Raw genomic sequence first — 13,388 nt, forward strand, 5'->3', positions numbered from 1 at the left:
CCGATAAAAGAATATTTAAAAAATAAAACTGGACGAAACCTCCTTCAGACATGTTCGGAGTGTTGGTGCTGCACAGTTTGTCCACCAACGTCAATGTTGGCAACACTCGTGTTTAACCCTTTAAGTTTCATATCTTAAGTTTGTATCTTTCTACATTTTATTTATCAGAACTTTAATATATATTTTGATGTTCCTCAGTTCTGTTGTGACAATAAAAAGTTTATTTTTAAACTGCATTATTATATTTTAGTGAGGACATAACAAATGTTAGGAAAATCTGCTTATGTTTTGTTACGCGTTTCTGGATTTCTTTTAAAATATATATCGGCCGATATATCAGAATATCGGCTTTTTAAATCACCAAATATTTGTATTGATATCGGCCTTAAAAAATCCTTTATCGGTCAGGCTCTAATTCCTACCCTCCCTATGTTATGTAACTTACAAATAGAAACATGTAGGCTCCACAGGTTTTCCCAAATGATGTACAGATTTGAACGCATTCTGTTATCAAACTGCATGGAAAACGTGCGTATAGATGGACCCCCCACTAGGTTTGGGCTGAGCCCCGAATGTTTACAATGTCGGGCTCCCCCCCCTAACGTTACGCTGCAGAGTTGAACACTTTCTGCGTGTCTTTGACCGTGTTGGTGATGAGGCCGGTTTGGGAGTTTGTGCTGTTCTGACTGTGCAGCCTCATTAGAGCCACGTCTTTCCCCCCCCCCTCCCCGCCGCTAACCCTCCTCAGGGGTAACTCCACCCGCAGGCGCTTCCAGAAGCGGGACGTGAGCTCCCGGGACTTGTCCCCCTGCCAGCGAACCAGAGCCAGGGCCACGCGGGCCCGCCTCAGCTCCCGCACCCAGACCTGCCGTCGCACCGGCTTGTACTGGACCAGGATCACCCGCAGGTGCCCGCCCCGCGCCATGCCGTCGATGCCGGCCTTCAGCTCCAGCAGAGCCTGGGAGCCCTGCGAGGCGTAGCCCGGGCGAACGACCACCAGGAGGCGCCGGCTACGAGCCACGAAACTCAGAGTCTCATCTGTGATGGCTGCGGGGAGAGAGGAGCGTTAATGGAGGGAGGAAATGGAAATGGGTAACACGCTACAAAAGATTTTAACCCTTGTGTGATCTTTCCATCAACCATGAACTTGTTGTCCTACCAGGTCAAAATTGAAAATTAACTTCTTCCGATGTTTTTGTCGCTTTCTTTAAAACCTGAGCTGGTTTAATAATAGGATTTACACTTATTCTTGGAATTCATGGTCAACAAACCTCATTTATATGAAATTATACATACGTTTTTTTGTTAAAAAAGCAGAAATTACGAATTATTTTGACTCACAGTTAAGATCAGAGGATGTTGAGTGGATCACAGATGGGTTTATTTCAAAGTTTAGTCTGGATACTGTTATTTAAATGCTATAAAATTGATTATTATGACACAACATTTTTTAGGGCAATTTGGTTGAAAGAAATCCATTCAAATTTTGACCTGAGGACAACACAAGGGTTAAAGAAATTACTAAAAAAATAAAATGTTGAACAAATGTAAAAGTGAGGCTTGCATGGCGATGTGTGTATGAATGGGAATGCAGGGTTCAATGTTAAGGTCTTCTTTCCAGATGGAAAACAAATTCTACTTGACCAAATTCAATTTTTACTGGCCCCTATCCAAATATAGTTTCAAACGTCAAAAAAACAGGGTCAGCCCTATCTTCCCACAGCCCTATGTTTGTACAGCCCTATGTTCCCACAGCCCTATGGTCCCACAGCCCTATGGTCCCACAGCCCTATGTTCCCACAGCCCTATGGTCCCACAGCCCAATGGTCCCACAGCCCTATTTTCCTATGTCCATTGCTACTGGTATAATAGAGTGGGTGTAATTGGCTACCAAATTGGGAGAAAGGGGGATCAAATCTGATACAAATTTATGAAAAAGGAAATGTGGGAACATAGGGCCTAATTTTGAAAAAAATCTTAGAAATGTGGGAACATAAGGCTGTGGGAACATAGGCACGCTCCCAAAAAACCCCGGAAAAGTAAAAAAAAATAAAAATCAAAGAACGTTGAAACCCACCAACCCCCAGCTCCAAAACATAAAAAAACATAAAAATTGAAATTCATTCAAATAAAAAAAGCATTACAAAAATACGTCAAAAGTGAGAAAAACTAATTCTAAAGAACGTCAAAAATGTCGAGCACCAAATCAACTCCTGATTGGCCAATGCCACATTTCAAATCAAATCATTCGAGAAACATTCTCCGACGATGACATGACTTATGATACAATGGCGCCATAGACTAAACTCAACTAAGGATGGATGGATGAACTGTGTTTCACCGGTTCTTCTTAGCAGGAACAGCAGAAAGAGAAGAGAGAGGAAGTAAAGCTGCAAAGATGAATGGATTAGTCCTCAAATATTAAATTAATCTCCAACTATTTTGATAACCGATGAATCTGTTTGAGGTTGAAAGTAAATTGTGTGAAAGAAACTTAATCGATACATATATACACACACACACAAACACACAGACACAGACACACACACATACAACACACACACACAAACACACACAGACACAGACACACACACACACACACACACACACACACAAAGTCAAACTTGTGTGGTGTGATGTGACAGGAAACTGAATCCTTCCTTTCATCCTTCCTTGCTTCCTTCTCTCCCTTTCCTTCTCTCCCTACCTCCTTAATGTACTTCCTGTCTTAAGTCCTCTTTCCTTCCTTCCCTTTTTCCGTCCCTCATTCATTCTTCCTTTTCTGTCCTTTCCTCCTTACATTCTTACTTTAAAACTTACATAAAGTCTAGAGCTGCAAAGATGAAACAATGGTGGTTAATGTGCTGTACAGCACCTTGGTCAGTGCGAGCTGTTTTTAAATGTGCTATAAAAATAGATTTGAATTACTTTCTTTCTCTCTTTCTCTGTCTCTCTGTCTCTCTCTCTCTCTCTCTCTCTGTGTGTGTGTGTGTGTGTGTCTCTCTGTCAAATTGGCTTTATTTATTATTCATTTGACACACAGTATTGCTAAAGCACACAGTCTCTCTTTCCCTCTCTCTCTCATCTTCCTTCCTTCCTCTCTCTCTTTCCCTCTCTCCCTCTCCCTTAAACTTTGTAGACCAAACAACTACTCATTATAAGCAGCTCTAGCAGTATTAAGCAGTAAGTGTGTGTAAACAGAGGCAGTAGAAGTAAAGCCGGAGAGATCTCTAAACAGTTCTTTGAGAAACACGGAGTAAAACTCGAGCTGTGAGTCAACTTTCCACTGACGAGGTGGAAAGAAGCCATCGATGTGACGCACGCCAGCTGTCCTCCTAACCAGACATCAGACCATTCTGTCTTTGTTTCTGTTTGGTCATCACCTTGCTCACAATTTATATATATATACACACACAGTATATATTCAGAATTATAACCTTTCTTTTGGAGACAACTCTCATCAGCAGCTGCTCTTTTTTTAATGTTGTTATAAAACATGACTTCTTTATCTCATCTTCAGAGGAAACTGTGCAGCATCAGCTCTCTATCCAGTAATCAATGTCCTCTACATGAGTCTAAAACCACAGAGGCTGACGTGTCTTCATACACACATTATTCAGAGAGGAGAGGAAACAAGCAGAGATAAGAGAGAGGTGTGTGTGTGTGTGTGTGTGTGTGTGTGTGTGTGTGTGTGTGTGTAATCATGCTTTTTTTAATTTTGCGATGTTCCCTTTTTAAATAAACTGAATTGAAAGGCACTTCAGCATTGGCTTAACTTTTCAGAGCCGATTCGCTTCGTCCGTTTTTTAACAGTCTGTGTACTGCTATTTCAGTGTGTCTGTGTACTGTAGTATCAGTGTGTGTACTGTACTATCAGTGTCTATGTACTGCTGAATCATTGTGTCTGTGTACTGCTGTATCAGTGTGTACTGCAGTATCAGTGTGTCTGTATACTGTTGTATCAGTGGGTGTGTGTTTACTGTAGTTTCAGTGTGTGTGTGTGTGTGTGTGTGTGTGTACTGCAGTATCAGTGTGTCTGTGTACTGCAGTATCAGTGTGTCTGTGTACTGCAGTACGTGTGAGTACTTACTCCCTCCCGGCAGACTGTCTCTGTCGAAGATGCACACGGAGTACCCAAGCTCGTTCTCCAGAACGCTGCGCAGCGTCGACAGAACAAACTGCTCCTCCTCGCCGCTCCTCGCGTACGAGATGTACACGTCGTACTCCTTATCATCTGCACACACACACACACCACACACACCGTCATTTACCATTTTGATATCAGATAGGACACTTTACGTGTCAGTTTGGGGAAGAACATTTCTCGATATCTGTGCAAGTTTCCACGTCCTTATCACACACACATAGATACATACATACATATACACACGTTACACACACGTACACACACGTACACACACACACACAGTGGAAATGTTGCAGCCGGGAACCAGCAGCAGAGTTTTCAGGTATGACTGAATGAATCTGGCAGCATGTGAAGAACTCTCTCTTAAATGTTCTCCTGATCTGACGTTTAATAATCTAAATGCTCCGACTGCAGCCACACGTCGTTAAACACAAGAAGACTTGTAGTACCGTGGCGTAAAATATGAAGTGGTGGAGGTGGCAGGGACAAATCTGCAGTTTTATTTATCAAACTTCAGTTTTTTCAATTTTACAAAAAGCTGATAACTCTTTTAAACCGGTAGACTTCTCAAGGTTCATAACTCTAGCAGTAAAACAGGACAAAAATCATGATTATACCAAATAAAAGCTCTTTTTAACATCAATTATTTTCTTTAAATGCTATAAAATTGAATAAAAACACCCAAATTCAATGAAAGTAGTGAACTGATTATTTATTTAACTTGTGACTAGCATTGTGGTGAACCATCCACGTTATTTCTTTTTGACAATTCGGTTGAAAGAAAACCCAAATTTATTATATAGAAACTTTGTGATTGGGAAGATCCAGGACTTTTGAACATCAACAACTTCTCAGTCCCTCCCTCCCTTTCCGCTAAAGACCAAAACGGTCTCCTAAGCCCCTCCCCCCACAAGGGAGAATGAATGCATGTGCATGAGCAGTGATTGACACGCAGTTAGACACCCCCCCTGGCCCTGATTAAAACTAGGGATGCACCAAATCCAGATTTTTGGGGTTCGGCTGACTCCTGAATCCACTGGTTGAGATTGTGCTGCCTCCTCCTCCCATCCTCAGTCCATGAACCCAGTGAACACATGAATGAAGTAAACAGTGACTGTCCTTCCTTTGCTGTACCTGAAGTTGCTGCATTCTGGCTGCTGTCTGGAGATTCCTTCATGCACAACTCGTATTCTTTCAGATGTTTCATACCAGATGTTGTAACAGCGGCCATGTTGTGTATAGTTTAGGGTCCTCGCCACCACCAGACCAATCAGCATTGAACAGATTGAACATTTAGCTGGACTTGAATGGCCCTCTTTTGACTGAAAGTACTGCCAAACAACAAATTTACAGATAGAGTAGGTCTAGACCACACTCTATAACAACTCTATTTAAGGTCTCTGTAGATAAACAGAAGACCCACCAAAGGGCGCCCTCGCGTCTCTCACCTGTGTGCCTTCGTCGGTGCCGAACCAGGAAGCGATAGAGCAGCAGCAGCTCAAGCCAGAAGACGTGATACACCACGAAGAGGAGCAGCATCAGGACCAGAGTCACGCCCCGGAGCCGCAGCCCAGCTCCATCGACGGCAGCGACACTGAAACAAACACACACAGTTTAAGAACTGTTGCAGAAAAAATCCACCTGTCTGGGCAGATTTAAAGGAACAGTCACACATTTTAAAGTGCTCATATTGTATGCTTTTTGGCTTTTTTCCTTTCCTTTATTGTGTTATACATCTTTTTGTGCATGTTATAGGTTTACAAAGTGAAAAAACCAAAATTCCCCCAAAGGGACTTACCATCCTCCATAGAAAACACTGTTCACTAACTGCTCCAAAACAGCTCTATTGTAGTCAGCCTTTTACTTCAGAGACAGAAACATGGTCACTTTGGAACACCGTTATAATGCTTTCGCCCTAGCTGCTAGCGTATGCGCCCTCATGCTCTGCTTCTGTTGACTGGCTAGTAGTCTTTACCCACAGGTTACTGTCAGGAGCCGCCCTCATACTCTGCTTCCTGACTGGCTAGTAGTCCTTACCTAGGTACTGTCAGGGCACACCCTCATACTCTGCTTCTACTGACTGGCTAGTAGTCCTTACCCTGGGTACTTGCACAATGGAGCCGCCCACCTCATACTCTGCTTCTGACTGGCTAGCAGTCCTTACCTAGGTCCTGTCGGGGCAGCGCCCTCATACTCTGCTTCTGACTGGCTAGTAGTCCTTACCTAGGTTACTGTGGAGCTGCCCTCATGCTCCTTCTGACTGGCTAGTAGTCCTTATTTGCTACTGTCAGAGACTTGCGCCCTCATACTCTGCTTCTGACTGGCTAGTAGTGCTTACCTAGGTATGCTGTAGACCAAACAACTACTCATTATAAGCAGCTCTAGCAGTATTAAGCAGTAAGTTGTGTAAACAGAGGCAGTAGAAGTAAAGCCCGAGAGATCTCTAAACAGTTCTTTGTAGAAACCACGAAGTAAAACTCGAAGCTGTGAGTCAACTTTCCACTGACGAGGTGGAAAGAAGCCATCGATAATGACGCCCGCCAGCTGTCCTCCTAACCAGACATCAGACCATTCTGTCTTTGTTTCTGTTTGGTCATCACCTTGCTCCAATTTATATATATATACACACAAGTATATATTCAGAATTATAACCTTTCTTTTGGAGACAACTCTCATCAGCAGCTGCTCTTTTTTAATGTTGTTATAAAACATGACTTCTTTATCTCATCTTCAGAGGAAACTGTGCAGCATCAGCTCTCTATCCAGTAATCAATGTCCTCTACATGAGTCTAAAACCACAGAGGCTGACGTGTCTCTACACACACATTATTCAAGAGAGGAGAGGAAACAAGCAGAGATAAGAGAGAGGTGTGTGTGTGTGTGTGTGTGTGTGTGTGTGTATGTGTGTGTGTGTGTGTGTTAATCATGCTTTTTTAATTTTTGCGATGTTCCCTTTTAAATAAACTGAATTGAAAGGCACTTCAGCATTGGCTTAACTTTTCAGAGCCGATTCGCTCGTCCGTTTTTTAACAGTCTGTGTACTGCTATTTCAGTGTGTCTGTGTACTGTAGTATCAGTGTGTGTACTGTACTATCAGTGTCTATGTACCGCTGAATCATTGTGTCTGTGTACTGCTGTATCAGTGTGTACTGCAGTATCAGTGTGTCTGTATACTGTTGTATCAGTGGGTGTGTGTTTACTGTAGTTTCAGTGTGTGTGTGTGTGTGTATTGTGTGTGTGTGTGTGTACTGCAGTATCAGTGTGTCTGTGTACTGCAGTATCAGTGTCTGTGTACTGCAGTATCGTGTGAGTACTTTACCTCCCCCGGCAGACTGTCTCTGTCGAAGATGCACGGAGTACCCAAGCTCGTTCTCCAGAACGCTGCGCGTCGTACAGAACAAACTGCTCCTCCTCGCCGCTCCTGCGGCTACGAGATGTACCACGTCGTACTCTTATCATCTGCACACACACACACACACGACACACGTCATTTACCATTTTGATATCAGATAGGACACTTATGCGTGTCAGTTTGGGGAAGAACAATTTCTCGATATCTGTGCAAGTTTCCACGTCCTTATCACACACACATAGATACATACATACATATACACACGTTACACACGCATGCACACTGCATTACACACACACAGTGGAAATGTTGCAGCCGGGAACCAGCAGCAGAGTTTTTCAGGTATGACTGAATGAATCTGGCAGCATGTGAAGAACTCTCTGAAATGTTCTCCTGATCTGACGTTTAATAATCTAAATGCTCCGACTGCAGCCAAACGTCGTTAAACACAAGAAGACTTGTAGTACCGTGGGTAAAATATGAAGTGGTGGAGGTGGCAGGGACAAATCTGCAGTTTTATTTATCAAACTTCAGTTTTTCCAATTTTACAAAAGCTGATAACTCTTTTAAACCCGGTAGACTTCTCAAGGTTCATAACTCTAGCAGTAAAACAGGACAAAAATCATGATTATACCAAATAAAAGCTCTTTTTAACATCAATTATTTTCTTTAAATGCTATAAAATTGAATAAAAACACCCAAATTCAATGAAAGTAGTGAACTGATTATTTATTTAACTTGTGACTAGCATTGTGGTGAACCATCCACGTTATTTCTTTTTGACAATTCGGTTGAAAGAAAACCCAAATTTATTATATAGAAACTTTGTGATTGGGAAGATCCAGGACTTTTGAACATCAACAACTTCTCAGTCCCTCCCTCCCTTTCCGCTAAAGACCAAAACGGTCTCCTAAGCCCCTCCCCCCACAAGGGAGAATGAATGCATGTGCATGAGCAGTGATTGACACGCAGTTAGACACCCCCCCTGGCCCTGATTAAAACTAGGGATGCACCAAATCCAGATTTTTGGGGTTCGGCTGACTCCTGAATCCACTGGTTGAGATTGTGCTGCCTCCTCCTCCCATCCTCAGTCCATGAACCCAGTGAACACATGAATGAAGTAAACAGTGACTGTCCTTCCTTTGCTGTACCTGAAGTTGCTGCATTCTGGCTGCTGTCTGGAGATTCCTTCATGCACAACTCGTATTCTTTCAGATGTTTCATACCAGATGTTGTAACAGCGGCCATGTTGTGTATAGTTTAGGGTCCTCGCCACCACCAGACCAATCAGCATTGAACAGATTGAACATTTAGCTGGACTTGAATGGCCCTCTTTTGACTGAAAGTACTGCCAAACAACAAATTTACAGATAGAGTAGGTCTAGACCACACTCTATAACAACTCTATTTAGGGTCTCTGTAGATAAACAGAAGACCCACCAAGGCGCCTGGCGTCTCTCACCTGTGTGCCGCTCGTCGGTGCCGAACCAGGAGCGATAGAGCAGCAGCAGCTCAAGCCAGAAGACGTGATACACCACGAAGAGGAGCAGCATCAGGACCAGAGTCACGCCCAGACCGCAGCCCAGCTCCATCGACGGCAGCGACACTGAAACAAACACACACAGTTTAAGAACTGTTGCAGAAAAAATCCACCTGTCTGGGCAGATTTAAAGGAACAGTCACACATTTTAAAGTGCTCATATTATGCTTTTTGGCTTTTTCCTTTTCCTTTATTGTGTTATACATCTTTTTGTGCATGTTATAGGTTTACAAAGTGAAAAAAACCAAAATTCCCCCCCAAAGGGACTTACCATCTCCAACAGAAAACACTGTTCACTAACTGCTCCAAACAGCTCTATTGTAGTCCAGCCTTTACTTCAGAGACAAACATGGTCACTTTGGAACACACGTTATAATGCTCGCCTAGCTGCTAACGTAGCACGCCCTCATGCTCTGCTTCTGACTGGCTAGTAGTCTTTACCTAGGTACTGTCAGGGCACGCCCTCATACTCTGCTTCTGACTGGCTAGTAGTCCTTACCTAGGTACTGTCAGGGCACACCCTCATACTCTGCTTCTGACTGGCTAGTAGTCCTTACCTAGGTACTGTCAGGGCACGCCCTCATACTCTGCTTCTGACTGGCTAGCAGTCCTTACCTAGGTCCTGTCAGGGCACGCCCTCATACTCTGCTTCTGACTGGCTAGTAGTCCTTACCTAGGTACTGTCAGGGCATGCCCTCATACTCTGCTTCTGACTGGCTAGTAGTCCTTATTTAGCTACTGTCAGGGCACGCCCTCATACTCTGCTTCTGACTGGCTAGTAGTCCTTACCTAGGTACTGTCAGGGCACGCCCTCATACTCTGCTTCTGACTGGCTAGTAGTCCTTACCTAGGTCCTGTCAGGGCACGCCCTCATACTCTGCTCCTGACTGGCTAGCAGTCCTTACCTAGGTACTGCACTCTCAGAAATAAAGGTACAGAAAAGTTAAAAAAAAAGGTACAAATGCTCGTCGCTGGGGCAGTACCCCCAAGGGGAACAACATTGTACCATATTAATGGTTACAAAGAAGTACCCCTACAATTTGTGCCTTTTAGGTACAAATATGTACCATCGAATATGTTCCTTTAAAGGTACAAATGGCTCGTCACTGGGGTGGTACCCCCAAGGTACAGCAATAGTACCCTTACCATAGGTACAGAATTGTACCCTTATAAACTGTACCTTTTGAGAGACAATTTTGTACCTTAGCAATACATTTGTACCTTAATCCACTGGTACAAAAAGGTACCCCATTAGATGGTACCAATTTGTTCTCGTTAGGGGTACCACCCCAGCGACGATGCCATTGTACCTATAAAGTGGCAAAAATGTCCTTGTTAAATAGAAAAGAATGAGAGCAAAAGAAGGCAATGTTTGTTTTCCCACAATCAATGATTTAAAAGAAGTTAAATTGTACAAATTCAAATACTAGAAAGTGAATAACTCCCGCACACCACAATCTTCAGTTGCAATACACTTTAATGACCAAAGTTATAAAGAAAGATACAACATCTAAAGATTAGTCGATACACACCAGTGCTAAAATATTTGTACAATCTGAAGGTGTAATTTTTAAACAGTCTTACACACTATTTCATTGCCACAAAGACAGAGCTCCAGGAACCTCATCTGCATGCATAGGTGTGGTTTCAGCCCCCATATTCTCACACAGTATTTCATTGCCACAAAGACCTCACCATCAATTGTATATATATCAAGAGCATTACAATCTAGCTCTGCCCCAGGCTGTATCAGTCCATTCCTGGTCAAATTTGACTGAATATACATAAAAGTGCTGGCTAAAATACTTTGGAAATATCAGTTTTCCACAAAGAACCCATGTAGTGTCCACATTAAAAATGTATTTCCCTCGGAAAAAAAGGTGAATTCTCTCACCATGCAACACATCCACCTCAAAAACATCTGCCGACGACTAACCAGAGCGATAAACCTAATCTACCAAATATTTTTTTCTAAATGCCTTGTTTACACCCTCGTGTATAACAGTGACCCAAGTACCAAAGAAAAACTTGAACTCTCATGAGGTTGGTCCAACATGTGGGACTTACTCATGCACATGAGGCAGGCTTCTCGATCACATGTGGACTCAATGACTGCCAATCCACTTTTTTTAATTACCCATCTTTCAGATGTCACGTTTATAGAAAACAGAGCTTGCATTTTACCTACTGGTGATCCTAGTGAGGAACCTGCTAGTGAAAACCCTGCTTCTGAAGATAAACCGGCATGTTCAAAAGATGCCACCCATGGATACACTTCATATAAAAAACTTGTAGCCACCTAAAATGTAGGGGGAAAACCGTCAGCAAGAAAACTTTTTAAACTCTTTTTTTTTAAAGAAATTTAAATAAAAGAGAAAGGCAAGAGCAAGCTCGAAAAGAAAAAACGTTAACATCAAAAAGACCAACATCCTCTGTGAAACATTGATAGGTGGTTTAACTATGACAGATGGAGAAGCGCAGAAATTCAGAGGTGAGTAATACTGTCGTTAGCTAACGTACATTTGAAAGCGACACTTGCAGCCCGCTGATTAAAGTTGGCTGATCAGCATTCGCTAACGTTACTATAAGGATCCTCCTTTCTTTAGAGAATATTCAATATGCATTATGACTGCATTTTCATGAGGATGAATTTGAGGTAGTAAATCCTTTGGGTTCAAAGAAAAAGCACAAAATGAGCGCCTTCTACTACACCGTAGGTAATGTAAATGGAAGGTACAGGTCTCAAGTGAAGCATATTCATTTAGCATTACTGGTGCGCTATTCCTATTTAAAAGGAGTGCGGCTTAGAAGTTATCCTAAAGCCACTGCTAGATGATCTAAAGTGCTCTCAACAGATGGTGGGGTTGAGCAGAATGTCCATGCAGCCCCAGCTACCATTTCAGGGGATACCTTTCAGTTCACACGATTGGTGGATTCAGTATGTCATTTAAGGAAGACATTGTGATATAAAATAAAAAACCTTCAGGAAGACAGTCATGTCTTAACATCTGACGTTCACCGGTATCACCTGGAATGTATCCAGCAAAATCCTGACAGTAGAGCAATATATGGGGTAAAGTGTAGTTCTCCATTTAATGTGCTTCCTTATTTTGATGTTACTAAGCCATTACCTCCAGACATAATGCATGACATGTCAGAGGGTGTCATACCTTTAGTTTTGAAACTTGTCCTGTGCCAAGCGCATAACATTAGCATATAAGAGAAGAGCTATTGAGAATGACAACGGTGTGAAGAGAGAATCTCTTTTTGATGAACTTGTGCAAGAATTTTTGACTGAGTTGAAAAGCTATATTTGAAAATGTTATTACACCAAAATGCCATTATTTAATTCATTATTCTAGATTAAGGTCAATGTTTGGGCCTCTTCGTTCTCACTGGTGCATGAAGTTTGAAGGCAAACACCAATATTTTAAGAATATTGCAAGGAATTGTCGTCATTTTATTAATATAGCTTCCACTCTGAGCAACCGTCACCAGTTAAAACAATGCTGGGAGTTTTCTTCAAATAATTTTAGATGATTTTGAGAAGGTACCAAGAAGCAGTACTAGCACTCCATTTTGTTCCTTACCACTTACTCTGCAGTGTGCTCTAGAGCAATATTTCACTGATGTTTCTTTAAGTGAAGATAAAGTTATACGTGTTTCAGAAGTAACCGTTAACAATGTCAAGTATGCCACACAAGATGTTTTTGTTGTGGATGTGTTGCATGGTGAGAGAATTCCTCTTTTTTCCAAGTGAAATACACTCCCTTCACATTCATTTTTGCAATACATCGCTGGAGGAAGGTCAGAGTGTTCTTGTTTTTGGGTTGGTATTCAAGATCGAAAACAAAATATGAATGAAACAATGAGATCGTTGCTTCCTCTACCTTCATGCCTTCACACACCTTGACCCTGTCTACCTTCAGGGAACAACAGCTACGTCCCCCAAATGTGGACTTCTTGGGTCACCTGGACAATTGGGTATGGTGTGTTGGGTTCACCCTGAAGAATACAACAAAGCAGACAGGGATGCAAACATGTTTGGTCAAAAAAGAGAGAGATAGTTGATGGACCCCCCCCCAAAAAAAAATCCAAACACTAGAGTGCTAGAGATGCATACCTCTCCCATCATAATGTGATGATCCACACTCTTTAAAAATGATTGGCAGGAGGATGAGCGCCGCTCTGAAGTCCATTCCTAGAAGAGAATCAAGAAAAACATTTTTTTTATTCATCCTGAAGGAAAGTTTAGGCACCCAGTAGCTTACACACACACACACACACACACACAATCAAAATCTGATTATCATTTCAGAATGCAGTTTGAATTGTCTACTGATTTGTGG

General features: G+C 42.3%; 1 protein-coding gene across 1 annotated transcript in view; it reads right to left on the minus strand.

Annotated features, from left to right (window-relative positions):
- Positions 1-334: 334 nt before the first annotated feature.
- LOC120544862 (interleukin-1 receptor accessory protein-like) overlaps positions 335-13,388 on the minus strand; it is a gene marked incomplete at its 5' end in the record, with an annotated part of 85,083 nt that continues 72,029 nt past the window's right edge. Inside the window, 3 exons of the mRNA XM_039778725.1 lie at positions 335-1,047; positions 4,091-4,234; positions 8,962-9,105. Coding sequence (XP_039634659.1) covers positions 605-1,047; positions 4,091-4,234; positions 8,962-9,105 — 731 coding nt within the window. The remainder of the gene's footprint in view (positions 1,048-4,090; positions 4,235-8,961; positions 9,106-13,388) is intronic.

This window comes from Perca fluviatilis, chromosome 2, assembly GCF_010015445.1.
Source record: "Perca fluviatilis chromosome 2, GENO_Pfluv_1.0, whole genome shotgun sequence".
Taxonomy (NCBI): domain Eukaryota; kingdom Metazoa; phylum Chordata; class Actinopteri; order Perciformes; family Percidae; genus Perca; species Perca fluviatilis.